Genomic DNA, 13,553 nt, shown 5'->3' with positions numbered 1-13,553 from the left:
TGCATAATATTTCTTCCCACAGACAAATGTAACGCGTGCACGCTACTTTAAATTGAAGAGACAGTTTCCTTTGAAACCAGCAGTCTAAATATTTGTGCTAGTTAAGTCAAATGTCTTTGTCATATGTATGTGGAAACGTGCCTGAAATATCCTTAACACAGTGAAACCTCACAAAGCCAGACTCAGGAAAGCCAAGAATTCCGGAAAAGACAAGCGAGACCACCAAAATAATTGTATACAGATGCATTTTTATACAGTCAACCAATCATTCTCAGAACACTGTTCTTGCACTAATTAAACCCAATTTTTTTTTATTTGACCAGGTAAGGCCCACTGAGCTATATAGCTCAGTGACCTGGTCACAAATAATCCTTATGGCCGTGCCCCGGGGTATCAAATAATATAAAATGGCAATTTTATTTCTGGGACACTATTTTTTCCAGGGGTGTACTTCACTCGGCGACTGGGGTACCAATCAATCCGAAATCAGTGCCACTCCGCGATGTCGAAACGCCAAACATCGGCATAAAAATCCGTTATCGAAATGTTCAACTTTGTATCGTGCATCGTGCACAGCTCGTCGAGATGAGTCGATTGCCACATCGCCGACCATCAACAGACTAAAAATGACTGCATCACGGACATTACGCGAGAGCCGGGGTACTGTGGTACCCCTTATGGGTACCGCCATATGGTTAAAATGTTAGCTCAATGAAATGGCTTATCACGTGGAAATTCATACTCTATACACACATTTCTATATTAAATTGACACGTCAATATCTCATGGATTGCACGAGCAATCTGCAGTACACGCTGTACCGCACGAAATATTCTCAAGTTTTCTGTTTGGAATTCGGTGAACCGTGCGTACGAACGCCACGCAACATCCACGTGCTTTGGGATGGCGCCTCCTCTTTCACTTTCTCGTAGTGATATTTTATATTTACTCTACACGCATTTTTTTCAGTTTGCGAGAATCAGTTAAACTTATAAAATACTTGTTTTTGAAAGTATTATTAAAACATTTAGTTGTTTTAATAACTTTATAATTTTATGTATATGCGATTAATTACGTGTCAATGTAAAGTAACGTGAATAGGTGCTATTTTATTATTCACAGTATGCCGAACACTGTATAAAGATTATTGATTCATCCCAAATGCTTATGGCTGTGACCGAGGGTTGGCGTTGGTAGAACACTCAACTCATAAGCAAACAGCTGCGAGATAAATTTCTGGTCATAGGTTTGACGAGACTCATCAACTCTCTGAGGTTGATTCAGGAGATGGCCTCTGCCATGAGATCACAAAAGTTTAATCACTAGCTCAGGGCTGCTCATTTGTTAACAGATATTTGTTGATTTTCCTTTTTTGAAACAATGCTAATATAACATGTGAAAATGTTACTTTGTATTGCTTACCTCATGACCTCACTAATAGTGTTGTCTTCTTGTTGCTGCTGCTGCGTGGAACAGGGAGGTTCAGAGAAAAGGCAAGCATCCTGCACAAGGCGGCCAAGAAGAAGTTACAGTCTGGACAGGACGAACTGAAAGGTCAGCGCTGCTACCGCTGCAACTCTGCCCCTTGATCCCCAACTCATCCGTGCTCCTACACAGCCCCGGCCTCTACTCCCAAACCCACGTTCACATTTGGGGATCAATCGATGAGCCCGCTCCTCCAAATCCTCACAGTCATTTGTATTTACACCACACAATTCATAGTGAAAGGGAGTACACGTTTTAGGTATGGATTTTATTCACGTTCCTCACACCAAAGACAAAGATCCCCCCTATAGCCTTAACAGACTGTTGGGGCAAGTGCTGTTAGCGAGCACATATGAAGGCCGGCACGGCACACGAGGCGATGGGTGGTCCAGCACCACACCCGGCCGCCTTTCTCTGCCTGGTGGCGATGTTTACACATCATACCAGGTACTCGTTTGAGGCTCAGTAGACCTAGGGGAGGCCCAGGACACGTTCAGATAATTGCTATCATTGATTGTGGCCGTGAGTGGGAGTGGGAATCGAACTCGGGTCCCCGGGTTCATAGCGCAGTGCGCTAACCGCTACCCCACCGCTCCCCACGTACACCACAACGCACACCCCTCATATGCCTTCTCTCTTTCTCTCTCCCTGAACACTCTCGAACCTTCCAGATGTTCCTCCAAGCCCCTCATTCTTCTTTTCCCTCCAAACATCCCCCCTTCAGGTCTCCTCCAACCCCCTGCCTCCTTCTCCTAGGCTCAATTACTGCCACCTTTGTTTATTTATGAATCCTGGGTGTGGTCCCGTAGCCCCACATAACCTCAGCGTGTCCCGACACGACCTTTACACTAGTATGGTTAATAAAAAGCACTTTTTCAGAAAATTCCACGGACAGGCAGACCTCGCTGGATGCGGGGGTTACGTTCCTGGAAAATGCCGTGTAGGGCAAAACCGCATTCGACAAATAATCGGCATTATTTTTAAAAATAGGGTTGCATTCCTGGGTCCAAAATTATCACCGCCTCCCTCTTTCTTTAACTAATTCTACATGATTTTCACCCTTGTTTTTGCACTAAAGGATGTGGAGCCACTCTCCATTTCTTGTGTGTGTGTGTACACTGTTTGTTTTTCAAATTCCCCTCAACACAAACCCCCTGTCTCCATTGCTCGTCCCCCACCGCGACACTCGTGCCCAACGCTTACCCCTGACACGGAATTGCCAGCCCAATGCTCGCCCCTATCACTTGTCACTTGAACATTAATTATTCGCCATCTAGGCTTCCGTATGACTGAGGTCCTCAACAACTGGACGGCTGGATGCATGCGGCAATGTTTGAACGTTTGCGTTGTGCGTGTTGAATGTGTTACATTATTCCACAAAAAACACACACACGCACACAAACATACGTGGGAAATAAAATGATGTCACTCTCACGGCACTACTTTCCAACGCGGAGATGAGAATCTTAGCAACGTCAAACCGCGTCGAGCTGAAACATCATCCCCGTGTTCTGGAAAACAGGCCTCTTTAGGTGTACCGTGCAGAGCCGAAACAGGCATTCGATGAAGCCGAGTTGGGAAAGGTTTTTCTGAAGATAAAAATGCACGAATACAAAACAAAAATAACAACTACAGTCATTCAACCACTCGGTAAAGATTCATTCATTTTTTTTACTTGTAACACGCATGAATGATGTCACCACGGCACCTGTACCAGGCTGTGTGTACTGTAATTTGAGGCCCCATGAAGTGTCGAAAGCTCAATAGCAGGAGGTTACTGGTCAAGCCCAGGTGTTGTGAGTTGACTAAAGGGAAGGGACTTGTAGATGCACCACGAAATGCAGATTACTTCACTGACAAAAATATACGTATGATCTCTTTCATTATTTGTGGCAAGATATATCAAATTTAACTGAAAGAAACTGGACAAAAGGTGTATTTGATATGAAGCAAGCCACCAAAAGGCATGCTAATATTGTCACGTATAATTGATTCCATAATTCTAGCTCTATTTTTTTAATGTCACACAAACTAAATGTGTAGGCATAACTGGCAAAAGATACGAGTTTATCTGATCTGAATATACACAATAAATCGACGACTGTTCTCTACCCCCCCCCCCCCCCAGATAAAAAAAAAAAACTTTATATCTGCCTATGCGCTTTCCATACCAAAGTAATAAACTAACTCTGGAGCAGTTTTGACCTTTTAGGTCTCATTAGGAGAACGAATTGGACTTGTTAAACAAATACTGGTGGGTTGCCGGATTTAATTGGCAAGACCACTCCATGAAATACCAAAGGGCCCTGGTCAATGCAGAAAGCAACAATATACGTAGCCCATATACTACCAGACTAAGGATTGTCCTATTTTGCTGTGGCAATATAGAATGGATGTTTAATTGTTTATTTAATTGCTCACAATGCCTCGAAATCAATGGAGAAGACATATTCATTGAATGGTCTGGTTTAAGGCATCAGCCCTGTAACATATGTAGGTGTCAGTTCGATGTGCATCGAAATCGTGATGTTCACACGTCAGGATTATGGTAGACTTCTTCCAACATTGGTTTAATTTGCTCAAATTTGTTGATTGAATGAAATAAAGCAAACCGATACATTTTTAGTCAGACAAATGTTGTACAAAATCTAGTCTGCTATAACAAATTGAGATTGAATTTTTAAACATCCTATTTGATGTTTCATAAACTACTTAACTAAGTAAAGATTTGCAAATCAGTATTAACGAATTAAAATAATAATAATGCGGGAATGTGTTGTGAAACTGATATTAGGTGTGATATTGAATATGCATGGAAAAATAGCAAACCTTTTGGCTGACTGGGTGAGTCATTGCATTACGTGGGCAATGTTATAAGGGTGGAACATTCCTTGTTAAAGAGTAATTGGAGTTTAATTTTCCCACCGCTGTAATGAAAGAGAATGCAATTAGAATGTATGTCACGCCTATATGCGACCACATCTCAAAACGTGGCACAGACGCACTGGGCATGTTGATATTGGGAAGTGTGTTGCAGGCTGTGCCACAATGAAACTCATATCCCAGACACTCTGAGCCCGTGGCAGTGCAGGGCCCTCATGGTATGGACGGTTTTATTGGAATATTATCAATACAAACCATAACTAAACCGTGAAACCTCTGGCTTCACAAGACTTATGAATCAGGCTCAATCCCCAAGCAGGCCAGGGGTGGGGTTGATTAAACTTAACTAAACTATTAAACTTTTATTTTTATTTTGCCAGGTAAGGCCCACCGAGCGATATAGCTTCTTTTAGAAGCGACCGGACCACAAAATGATAGTTTAACGAAGTGGCTTATTGCGTGGAAATACATAGCAGCCGAATACTCTAAAAGCACGTTGATTCTAAATGTGGAGAGGGAAAACTGGAGGTCTCAGGAGAAAAAAATCAACACCATCACGGGGAGCGAGACACAGCAAACTCCAAATATACAGGCGTCATCATCAGGATCGAACCCACGGCCTCCTGTACAACTCCGATTCGCACAGTGCAAAAGAAGTTCAACATACCCATAATAGAGGGTTTTTTAGGTTAGATCACGTAACAATAAAAACCCACCACCACCCGGCACAGCTAATTAGTACGGTTTGCCAAGTGAACAAAACATGCCAATTAGTTACCAGTTCAGCACACCGGTGTATTGGTCGCGAAAGCCTACGTGTTTAAAGATAAGTTCAACATCCACACCTGCATACTCAACTCGTTCATTGCATGGCAGATTAGCGACATGACTCGGGTTCTGCAGTGGAAACAGAACCTGGTGCCTCCTGGGCCACGCCGAGCAAGCTTGGCACGCCCCTCCCCCAACCCGCGCGTGAACTCAGTCGTATTGCGATGGAAAAAGAGGCAAGAGGAGAGGCGCTTCTCTAATTCTGGCCCTTGGTGATGTTGGCGGTGGGGGGGTGCTTTGCGTCTGGCTGCTGTGCAGGAGAAGGGAGGCGACCCGCGAAGCAGGAGCAGCCGAATACCGTGAGCATCGCCGTACCGGTGGGGCCACCCGGGCTGCAGAACGGCAACGCCCGCCACAACGAGGAGATCCAGCGAGACGTAGGCACCCACCCACCCCCGCTACAGCGCGCTGAGACCTATGCCTAGGAGAGAGGGGAGAACATCTGCCCATTACGTGCCCCCCCCCCCCCCCACATGCGATACAGATTACCTCTAAGCACTGGCATTGGGTATTTGTGGACAGAAAGCACCAATGGCAGTGCACGCTCATTCATTGTGAACCAGCGTAGCCAACAATGTTGACGTGTGATAATGTACCGCCTTTTTAATCCCGTACTGTGTTAGTCGTGGAAGTTGACCGGCCATATATCACCACAGTGGTCAGTGTGGGCAGGTGAAGAGGAGCCCAGGATCAGTTCAGATATAATTCACCACTGGTGTTCACCGTCGCCAGGAATCGAACTCGGGTGTGTGGGTTCATAGCACATGCATTAACCACTCCGCCAACACCCCCCCCCCCCCCACAAATTTAGCCAAGGAGGCAGCCAATAGGCATTAACACAGAGAGACCGATTTGCAGAATGTCTTTCGAGGCTTCGCTGTAGCAAAGAACCACCTTATTGTTTATAATAACTGTTATTTTAGATAAATAGCGCAAAGCCTCCTTGCAGGGAGCGATTCGGTGTCACACATAGCAATATTGAGGCCTTGCATAATCCCCCCCATAAGCGCAGTCTTCAGAGACACTGCTTTTGTTTGCTTTGGTCATGGGACATTGGGCAAATAGACACTTTTCCTACCCACAGTTCCGAAACTTTTTGGGCATATCTACCCGACATTAAATCTAGCGAACACCAGTGACCTACAGAATATTTATATTTTACAATGCTTGGTAAAAAATCATCATATTTCACAGCAGCAGGCTGTCTGTCTGATGCCCAGGCTTTCATGGGTACAACAAAACATCTCATTTCATTGCTGCTATTGCAAAATGTCACGCATATTACTGTAAAACATTTCCCCTTGTTCCCAACAGCGGCTAGATGTAATTTTCACAAAACTTTTGACGATCGAAATTGTTGTTTTTATGCTTCACCTGCTGACAAACATTTTTTACGACCAAACTTTAAGCGTAAAGTCACGTAGATAGGTTCTCCTGCTGTGTTTGTCTCACCTGATGACGGTTGCTTGTGTTGCGATCGAAACGTCGTGATCTATGAATTTTCTACCTACGTGACTTTACCGAAAGAACCAAAGAGTATGGATTCCTGCAGTCACGAAAGCTTCTAATCAAGATTGAAGCCACGTTGATGTTCATATGCCTATGGGTTGTTTATATTGCTCCGTCGAGTTAAGTCACTCAAGTATATTGGAATATTTCGTTGATCTTATCCATTGACTGATCGTTGCATCGTGTATATTATACATAGCTGGGATTAAACGAAACTTTATATACGGAAAGACATTCGGACGTTGTCTTTCCGATAGCCCCGTTCTTCACCTGAGGACGGCTGCTTGCGTTGTGGCTGAAACGTCGTGAGAATTGTATTTTATTATGTAATATTTTCATTATTTTATTATTTCCCTTCTACGTGACTTTACCGAAAGAACCAAGAAGATGAAGGGAAACAGGTTGAAAACAGCAGAATTGTGTAAATGTGTTTGCAAATATTACCCCCCTCCCCCCGCCTTCGCATCTGTTTGGCTCACAAGTGACGAGATCACATTTATCCCGCTATTTATGTGGCTAGATAAGACAACTAACGGTGTACAACATTGATAATTATGGAATAACAGCCGAGATAGCACACAGTCAGAGGGATAATGAAAGTGGAGATGGTGTAATGATGTCAGGGCTCATGTGGGAGTAACATACATTTCAGCTGCACAGGACCAGGGTAAATGGCATTGCTTGTCAAGAGATTTCCGCTCAGACGCGTACAATGCACGATTGATGACGTTTATAGACAGGAAAACTGATGAACACCAGTGTAGGCTGCAGCAGGCCAGGCGATTTCTCAAGTGTGTAGTATTTAATTGGAAAAGGATGAGAGGACGTATCAGGCAACATGCCTGATATCATTACAATTGCAGGGGTGGACTTATGGAGTGACTGGCTCCACAGTGTGAACGTGGCACTCCACCACTGCTTCAGGGCTGGCAACAGAGATGAGCAATGTCCCACGCTCATCTGAGCAGGGAGTCATCATGGCTTCACTTGAATTTGACCCATTTGACCTACGTAGTTCATCGCTTTTGACATCCTGAAAACTAGCACCCATTGTGTCGTCCTCAAAAGGGACGATGGGTCATGTCGGATTCAACAAGTCCAGGGTCTCTTCTGAAAAAGAGCCATATAGCTAAGTGGGCCTTACCCTGGTTTAAAAAAAAAATTAGTTTTTTAGTAGAACTGACAAGCTCTTGATCATGCATCAAACACTCCCGCCAAATTTTCGATGTAAAGCTTTCGTGACTGCAGGGATTCATCTTCTTGGTTCTTTCGGTAAAGTCACGTAGAAGGGAAATAATAAAATAATAATAAAAAAATACAAAAAATATAGAAGGGAAATAATAAAAGAATAAAAAAAATTACAAAAAATATAGAAGGGAAATAATAAAAGAATTAAAAAATTTACAAAAAATATATAATATTATTTTATTATGTTTTATTTTTTTTATTGTATTATTTCCCTTCTACGTGACTTTACCGAAAGAGCCAAGAAGACTCCCGCCAAAGTTTCCACCGCCCGTCCCGATCTCTTTTGCGAGTCACGAAGCAGGTGTCGATATTAAAAAAATATCTATGTGTATATAACAAATCAATGAATAACGACGCGCAGGCCGACACGACGGGAGCCGTCAGGGAGGCGGCGGCGGCGCCGGCGGAGGAGGAGGACGACGACGAGGAGCAGCCCCTCAGCCTGGCGTGGCCCAACAGCTGCCGCAAGAGGATCACCTTTCTCATCATCTTCCCAATCATATTCCCACTGTGGCTCACGCTGCCAGACGTCAGAAACCCCGTGAGTTTTTTTCACACAGAGCGGCGGTGGCGGCGGTGGCGGTGGTGGTGGCGGTGGTGGTGGCGGTGGTGGTGGCGGTGGTGGTGGCGACGGTGGTGGTGGCGGTGGTGGCGGTGGCGGTGGTGGTGGTGGTGGCGGCGGTGGCGGTGGTGGTGGCGGTGGTGGTGGCGGTGGGTGGTGGCGGTGGTGGCGGCGGTGGCGGTGGTGGTGGTGGTGGCGGTGGCGGTGGTGGTGGTGGCGGCGGCGGTGGTGGTGGCGGCGGTGGCGGTGGCGGTGGTGGTGGTGGTGGCGGTGGTGGTGGCGGTGGTGGTGGCGGTGGTGGTGGCGGCGGTGGTGGTGGCGGTGGTGGTGGTGGCGGTGGTGGTGGCGGTGGTGGTGGTGGCGGCGGTGGTGGTGGCGGTGGTGGTGGCGGCGGTGGTGGTGGCGGCAGGTGGTGGCGGTGGTGGTGGCGGCGGTGGTGGTGGCGGCGGTGGTGGCGGTGGTGGTGGCGGTGGTGGTGGCGGTGGTGTGGCGGTGGTGGTGGTGGCGGTGGTGGTGGCATTGGTGGTGGCGGTGGTGGTGGCGGCGGTGGTGGTGGCGGTGGTGGTGGCGGTGGTGGTGGCGGCGGTGGTGGTGGCGGTGGTGGTGGCGGTGGTGGTGGGGGGGGAGGGGCACGGATTTCATGGCTTTGTCGGATAATTACGTAAGAGAAGGGACCGTGGTGGGTTGGGCATAATGGGAGAGAGGTAATGTGCTTCTTATTTATTTTTTTAGCTTTGTGAAGGGCACAGGTGCATTTGGATGGTGCCTTTCTTGGAACACTGCAGGGAACGCTTTTCTGGAAACGGATCAATGTTGTCACACGCTGTAGTCTGGCAGGGGATTCAGCATCATTGTGCTATTCATAAATATTGCATGAAGGGCAACGTGTCCTGGAAACAAATAATATGAGTGGAGCAGCTGTTTGAGTGTGTTTTTTTAGACACGTGCTGTATATGCAACAGTTCAATTCCACGCTTACATCTTTTTTCTTACGGAACTAGCGAAAATTGCGAGTAACTCACGTGTGGTATTGCCATTGGTTATATTTATGAAATATGCCGTGGGCAGTCACAAACTTTATAACCAAAATAGTTTTTTGTTTCTGATCGCAATTTATTCCAATTGTGCTCTCGGTGTTGAGTCGTGAGAAAAGGAATACATCTCACAGAGCCATACGCCCAGTGTGACAGATAATGACTGAATAAGAGATTGTTCATGGGACTTCCCTGAAACAATCTTCCCAAGTGGCATTATAGATGTACACTATGGGGCTGTGCGTTCTCACACACTCTGCTACGAGACTGCTTGTCGCGTGAACGTCAAACAGATATTTTTACTTCCCCCAAAGCTGGACTTCAGAGCCAAAATTAAGTTAAAAACAAATGTTATGGTGAAAACAAAATGTGTGTGTCAAGTCATTGGTGACCAGGCTGAGACCAGCACTTTGCTACGAGAGCCCAGTTGAATCACAGGCAACCGTAACCCGGATTCGAACCGAGATCTCAGTGATGCCAGCGCAGCGCTTTAATCCTTGAGCCGCCAGAGTTCGCCTTCACCGGAAACTGGTATCGCTTTTATATTGTTTTTGTCAAACTGCTTTTGTGTTGTTGCAGTCAGCAAAGAAATTTTTTGTGGTGACCTTCTTCGGAGCCATCCTGTGGATTGCAGCGTTCTCCTACCTCATGGTGTGGTGGGCTCACCAGGTTCGTCCTCTGCTGTATTGACACACCCACATATCCGGCATCCACTTTGCTCCATTGATTCACTTCACAGTCGCTTAATTCGGTGAAAGAGACGCCGCATTTAAAGTGTGGAAAGTTGAGTAGCATGTTCAAATTAAACGCCCTAATAACAGTCCAGATGTTCATTTAAAAAATACCTGTAAATTACGCATTGGGGATTTGATGAAGCTATAATCTCTCCCTACTGGGAGATTAATGCCCCAGGTCAGAACCCGGATATATGAGAATATCCTCGTCTCTCGAGTGAAAACTAAACCATTTTATTTACCAGGTAAGACCCACTGAGCTCTCAGCCCTTTTTCAGAGGCCACACATGATAGCTGATCGAAGTGGCTTATCATGACGTGGGAATTCATCGCAGCAGCCCAATACTCTAAACGCGTGATGTTGATTATAAATGCGGGGGGGGGGGGGGGGCGGTCAAGCCGGAGGACACGTAAACTAATTATACTCGACCACTGTGAGAGAGAACCCGCAAACTCCAAACTACAGGTAGTCCCCGACTTACGATGGAGATGCGTTACGACGACCCCATCGTAAGTCGAAAATATCGTAAGTCGAAGGTGGCCTATAGCCTACCCAGGAGTCTTACAGAATGGTGACAATTTAGCTTAACAGAGAAATTTACAGTACCGTACTGTATAAACTATATACTGTATGCATTTATTAATTACAATACATGCTTTTTCACTAAAATTGGGTTTTGAAACACAAAAAACACAGAAAAAAATACATGCGCTAACACCGTGACAAATTAACTCCATCGACCGCTGGTGAGAGTGAGGCATCACCACACAAGGCGGGAGATGCGTACGGTACATCCCGGCAGCGTCCCAACGTACAGTATCGTACCTCGTACGCTGCTGCGTTTGCCTGCCACGCGAAATGTAAAATATTTAACAATTTTGTCATATCGCTGTCGCCATCGTAAGATCGAAATATCGTAAGTCGGACCATCATAAGTCGGGGACTACCTGTATACAATATAACATCTCACCACTGTGGCGCTCACCTAGTTAAGATAAATAAATAAACCTGCATTTGAAGAAATAGGAATAACATAGATGGGGGAGGGGGTGCATCATTGTGATGAAATAGACACAAGCAGTGCCAAGGGACACGTTGGTTAAAGCTGCGGTTGAGAGCAGGCAGGCTGTCTGCTCTGTTGTTTCGGTAACTCGTGGACACCAGCTGAGTGGCAGGGAGGTTAACGCAGGCCTCGACAACGCTGGCAACACCGCAAAGCGGCTCTCAGCCACCACCTTGGCTGCCACCTTGCCTGCCATTTCATCATCGTTCTCCATTGTCTGGGATGATGCTTCCATGGAGTAACGTCAGCACGCCGGACTTGCGATCCGGAGGTTGCTGGTTTATTCTCCTGGCACCCCTCCGATTAGCACGGTTGGCTACATGTGGCGCGAGAGAAGTTCAACGTAGATATAATGGGGCAAGTTTCATAAATCCCCATGCCTCTAGTCTAGTACGAATTGGTAAATCGAAGTGAGTCGATAAGCAGGTCACTTTTGGTGGAGTAAAGTGTGGGTACTCCCATCATTTTCAACATACACTTTTAAAATATAACATTTATTTTGAAACTCACATCTTTAGAAATGTTTTTTTTGTGTTTAGCTTGTTGTCCTTTCTCCGCACCTTCTCCAGGGCTTCCCAAATATGTGTAGAGGTGTAATTGCGCATGGCTACGAATGTTGAGGTGTGATTATGCATGGCCACGGATGGCCAACAAACACAAGGGGCGGGGTTACGGCCATACACAAGGGTGGCGCTCGCACCGACGTCCGAATGTGCGTCCCCCACGGGCCCCCCCTCGGGGGGAGTCCTATAAAAGGTGATGAGCTCGAGGGCTCGAGGTCGGGACTCAGCTTTAACCAGAGAAGACGGAAGACCTGCTAGTGTAGGCCCCAGAGCTCCCCTGGCTCGCTGTCCTTATAAGGGCCGACCAGGGCAAGCCGGTGGCGTGGCCCCGAGAGCCCAGACGAAGCTGGTCTGGTGACTCAGGGAGCCGGGATCCCAGCTTAACCAAGCTGGGACAGATAGCCTCCCCTAGTTCCGTAGTGGAGGAATTGGTATAGGTTAGAGGGGTTAGCTGTCGAGAAATCCCTGTAGCCCAGTGACCTGTAATAACTGTGTTGGTGTAGTAAATAAGTGTGCCTCCGATCCTGTCGTCAAGCCTCCATATACTTACTACATCTGGTGTCAGAAGTAAAACGTCCAAACGATGGACACACGAGGGACGACACGTACCAAGGAGTCGGAGATGGAAGACGCCGCGGCCGATTCAACACCAGAGATGGCCGGGGTCGGATCGGAGCAGCCGGGGCCAAGTACGCCCGCGCCGCTACGACAAGAGGGGGGGGATGCGTCGGCTGAAGGACTCCGGCTGGCCCACTCCCGCCTGGCGGAACTGCTCTACGCCGCCGCCGCTGCGTTGGAGGAGATCACGCGGCTGGGGGCTGGAGGGGCAGCGCGGGTCGACGACAGCAGCCGGCGTGCGGCGACGTTTCCCGCCACCCCGACGCGGCTGGCGGTTAAATTTCCCGCCATCTCTACAGTGCGAGCGGACGGCGGGGCCGGCCCGCGTCACGTGACTGCTGAGCGCCAAGCACAAGCCGTGACATCATCAACACCGGCCGGCGCGTCAACATCGGAGCGACCGGCGATGCCATGTGCACAGCCCGCCCACACTGTATCATCGGCGGGGAGCGACGGAGAGCGATCTACAGCCACGGACGTCGCCTTGCAGCAGCGTCTGCCGCCTCTGAAAGAATTCGTAGGCGCAGACGGAGACTGGGGCGGCTTCAAGAGGCGGTTCATCGCTCATCAGGAGATGGCGAACTGGACGGACGCCGAGGCTCTACGCGCGCTGCCGGCGATGCTGGACAACGACGCTCTGGCTACCCTCACCTCGGCGCCTAGGGAAAAGCGCGCCACTCTACACCTGGCGTTGCAGCTGCTGTCGGCCGTCTATGGGCCGCCTTCGGACTGCAGGCAGCTGTTCCACGATCGGCATCGGGGCGCTAACGAATCGCCCCTGGCCTTCCGGACGGCTCTCCTAGCCCTGGCAAAGGCTGCTTTTCCAAGGATGGACAAGGAAGGAGTGGATGCCATGGTAGCTGAGAAGCTGCTGCTACTCGCTGATGAGCTGGACGTCAACGTCCTGGCTCAAGACGACGCGGAGATGTCGTCCCTGCTGATCGCGCGCCACATACACGGGGGCTTGCGGTCCCTACGTCGGAAGGCGGCAAAGGGAGCGGCCGGCCATGCCATGGCGGCCACCG

The 13,553-nt window shown here is 48.0% G+C and overlaps 1 protein-coding gene across 1 annotated transcript in view; it reads left to right on the top strand.

Annotated features, from left to right (window-relative positions):
• The window catches only part of LOC133346326 (sodium/potassium/calcium exchanger 2-like), an 87,265-nt gene that overhangs the window by 60,613 nt on the left and 13,099 nt on the right, over positions 1 to 13,553 (top strand). The window contains 4 exon segments of the mRNA XM_061557822.1: positions 1,477 to 1,554; positions 5,455 to 5,573; positions 8,315 to 8,494; positions 10,129 to 10,218. Of these exon segments, the coding sequence (XP_061413806.1) occupies positions 1,477 to 1,554; positions 5,455 to 5,573; positions 8,315 to 8,494; positions 10,129 to 10,218 (467 nt within the window).

Source organism: Lethenteron reissneri, chromosome 24 (genome assembly GCF_015708825.2).
Source record: "Lethenteron reissneri isolate LAM-NWPU_2019-01 chromosome 24, ASM1570882v1, whole genome shotgun sequence".
Classification (NCBI taxonomy): Eukaryota; Metazoa; Chordata; class Hyperoartia; order Petromyzontiformes; family Petromyzontidae; genus Lethenteron; species Lethenteron reissneri.
Note: the sequence above shows the minus strand (reverse complement) of the source record. Positions and strands in the feature narration are given on the sequence as shown.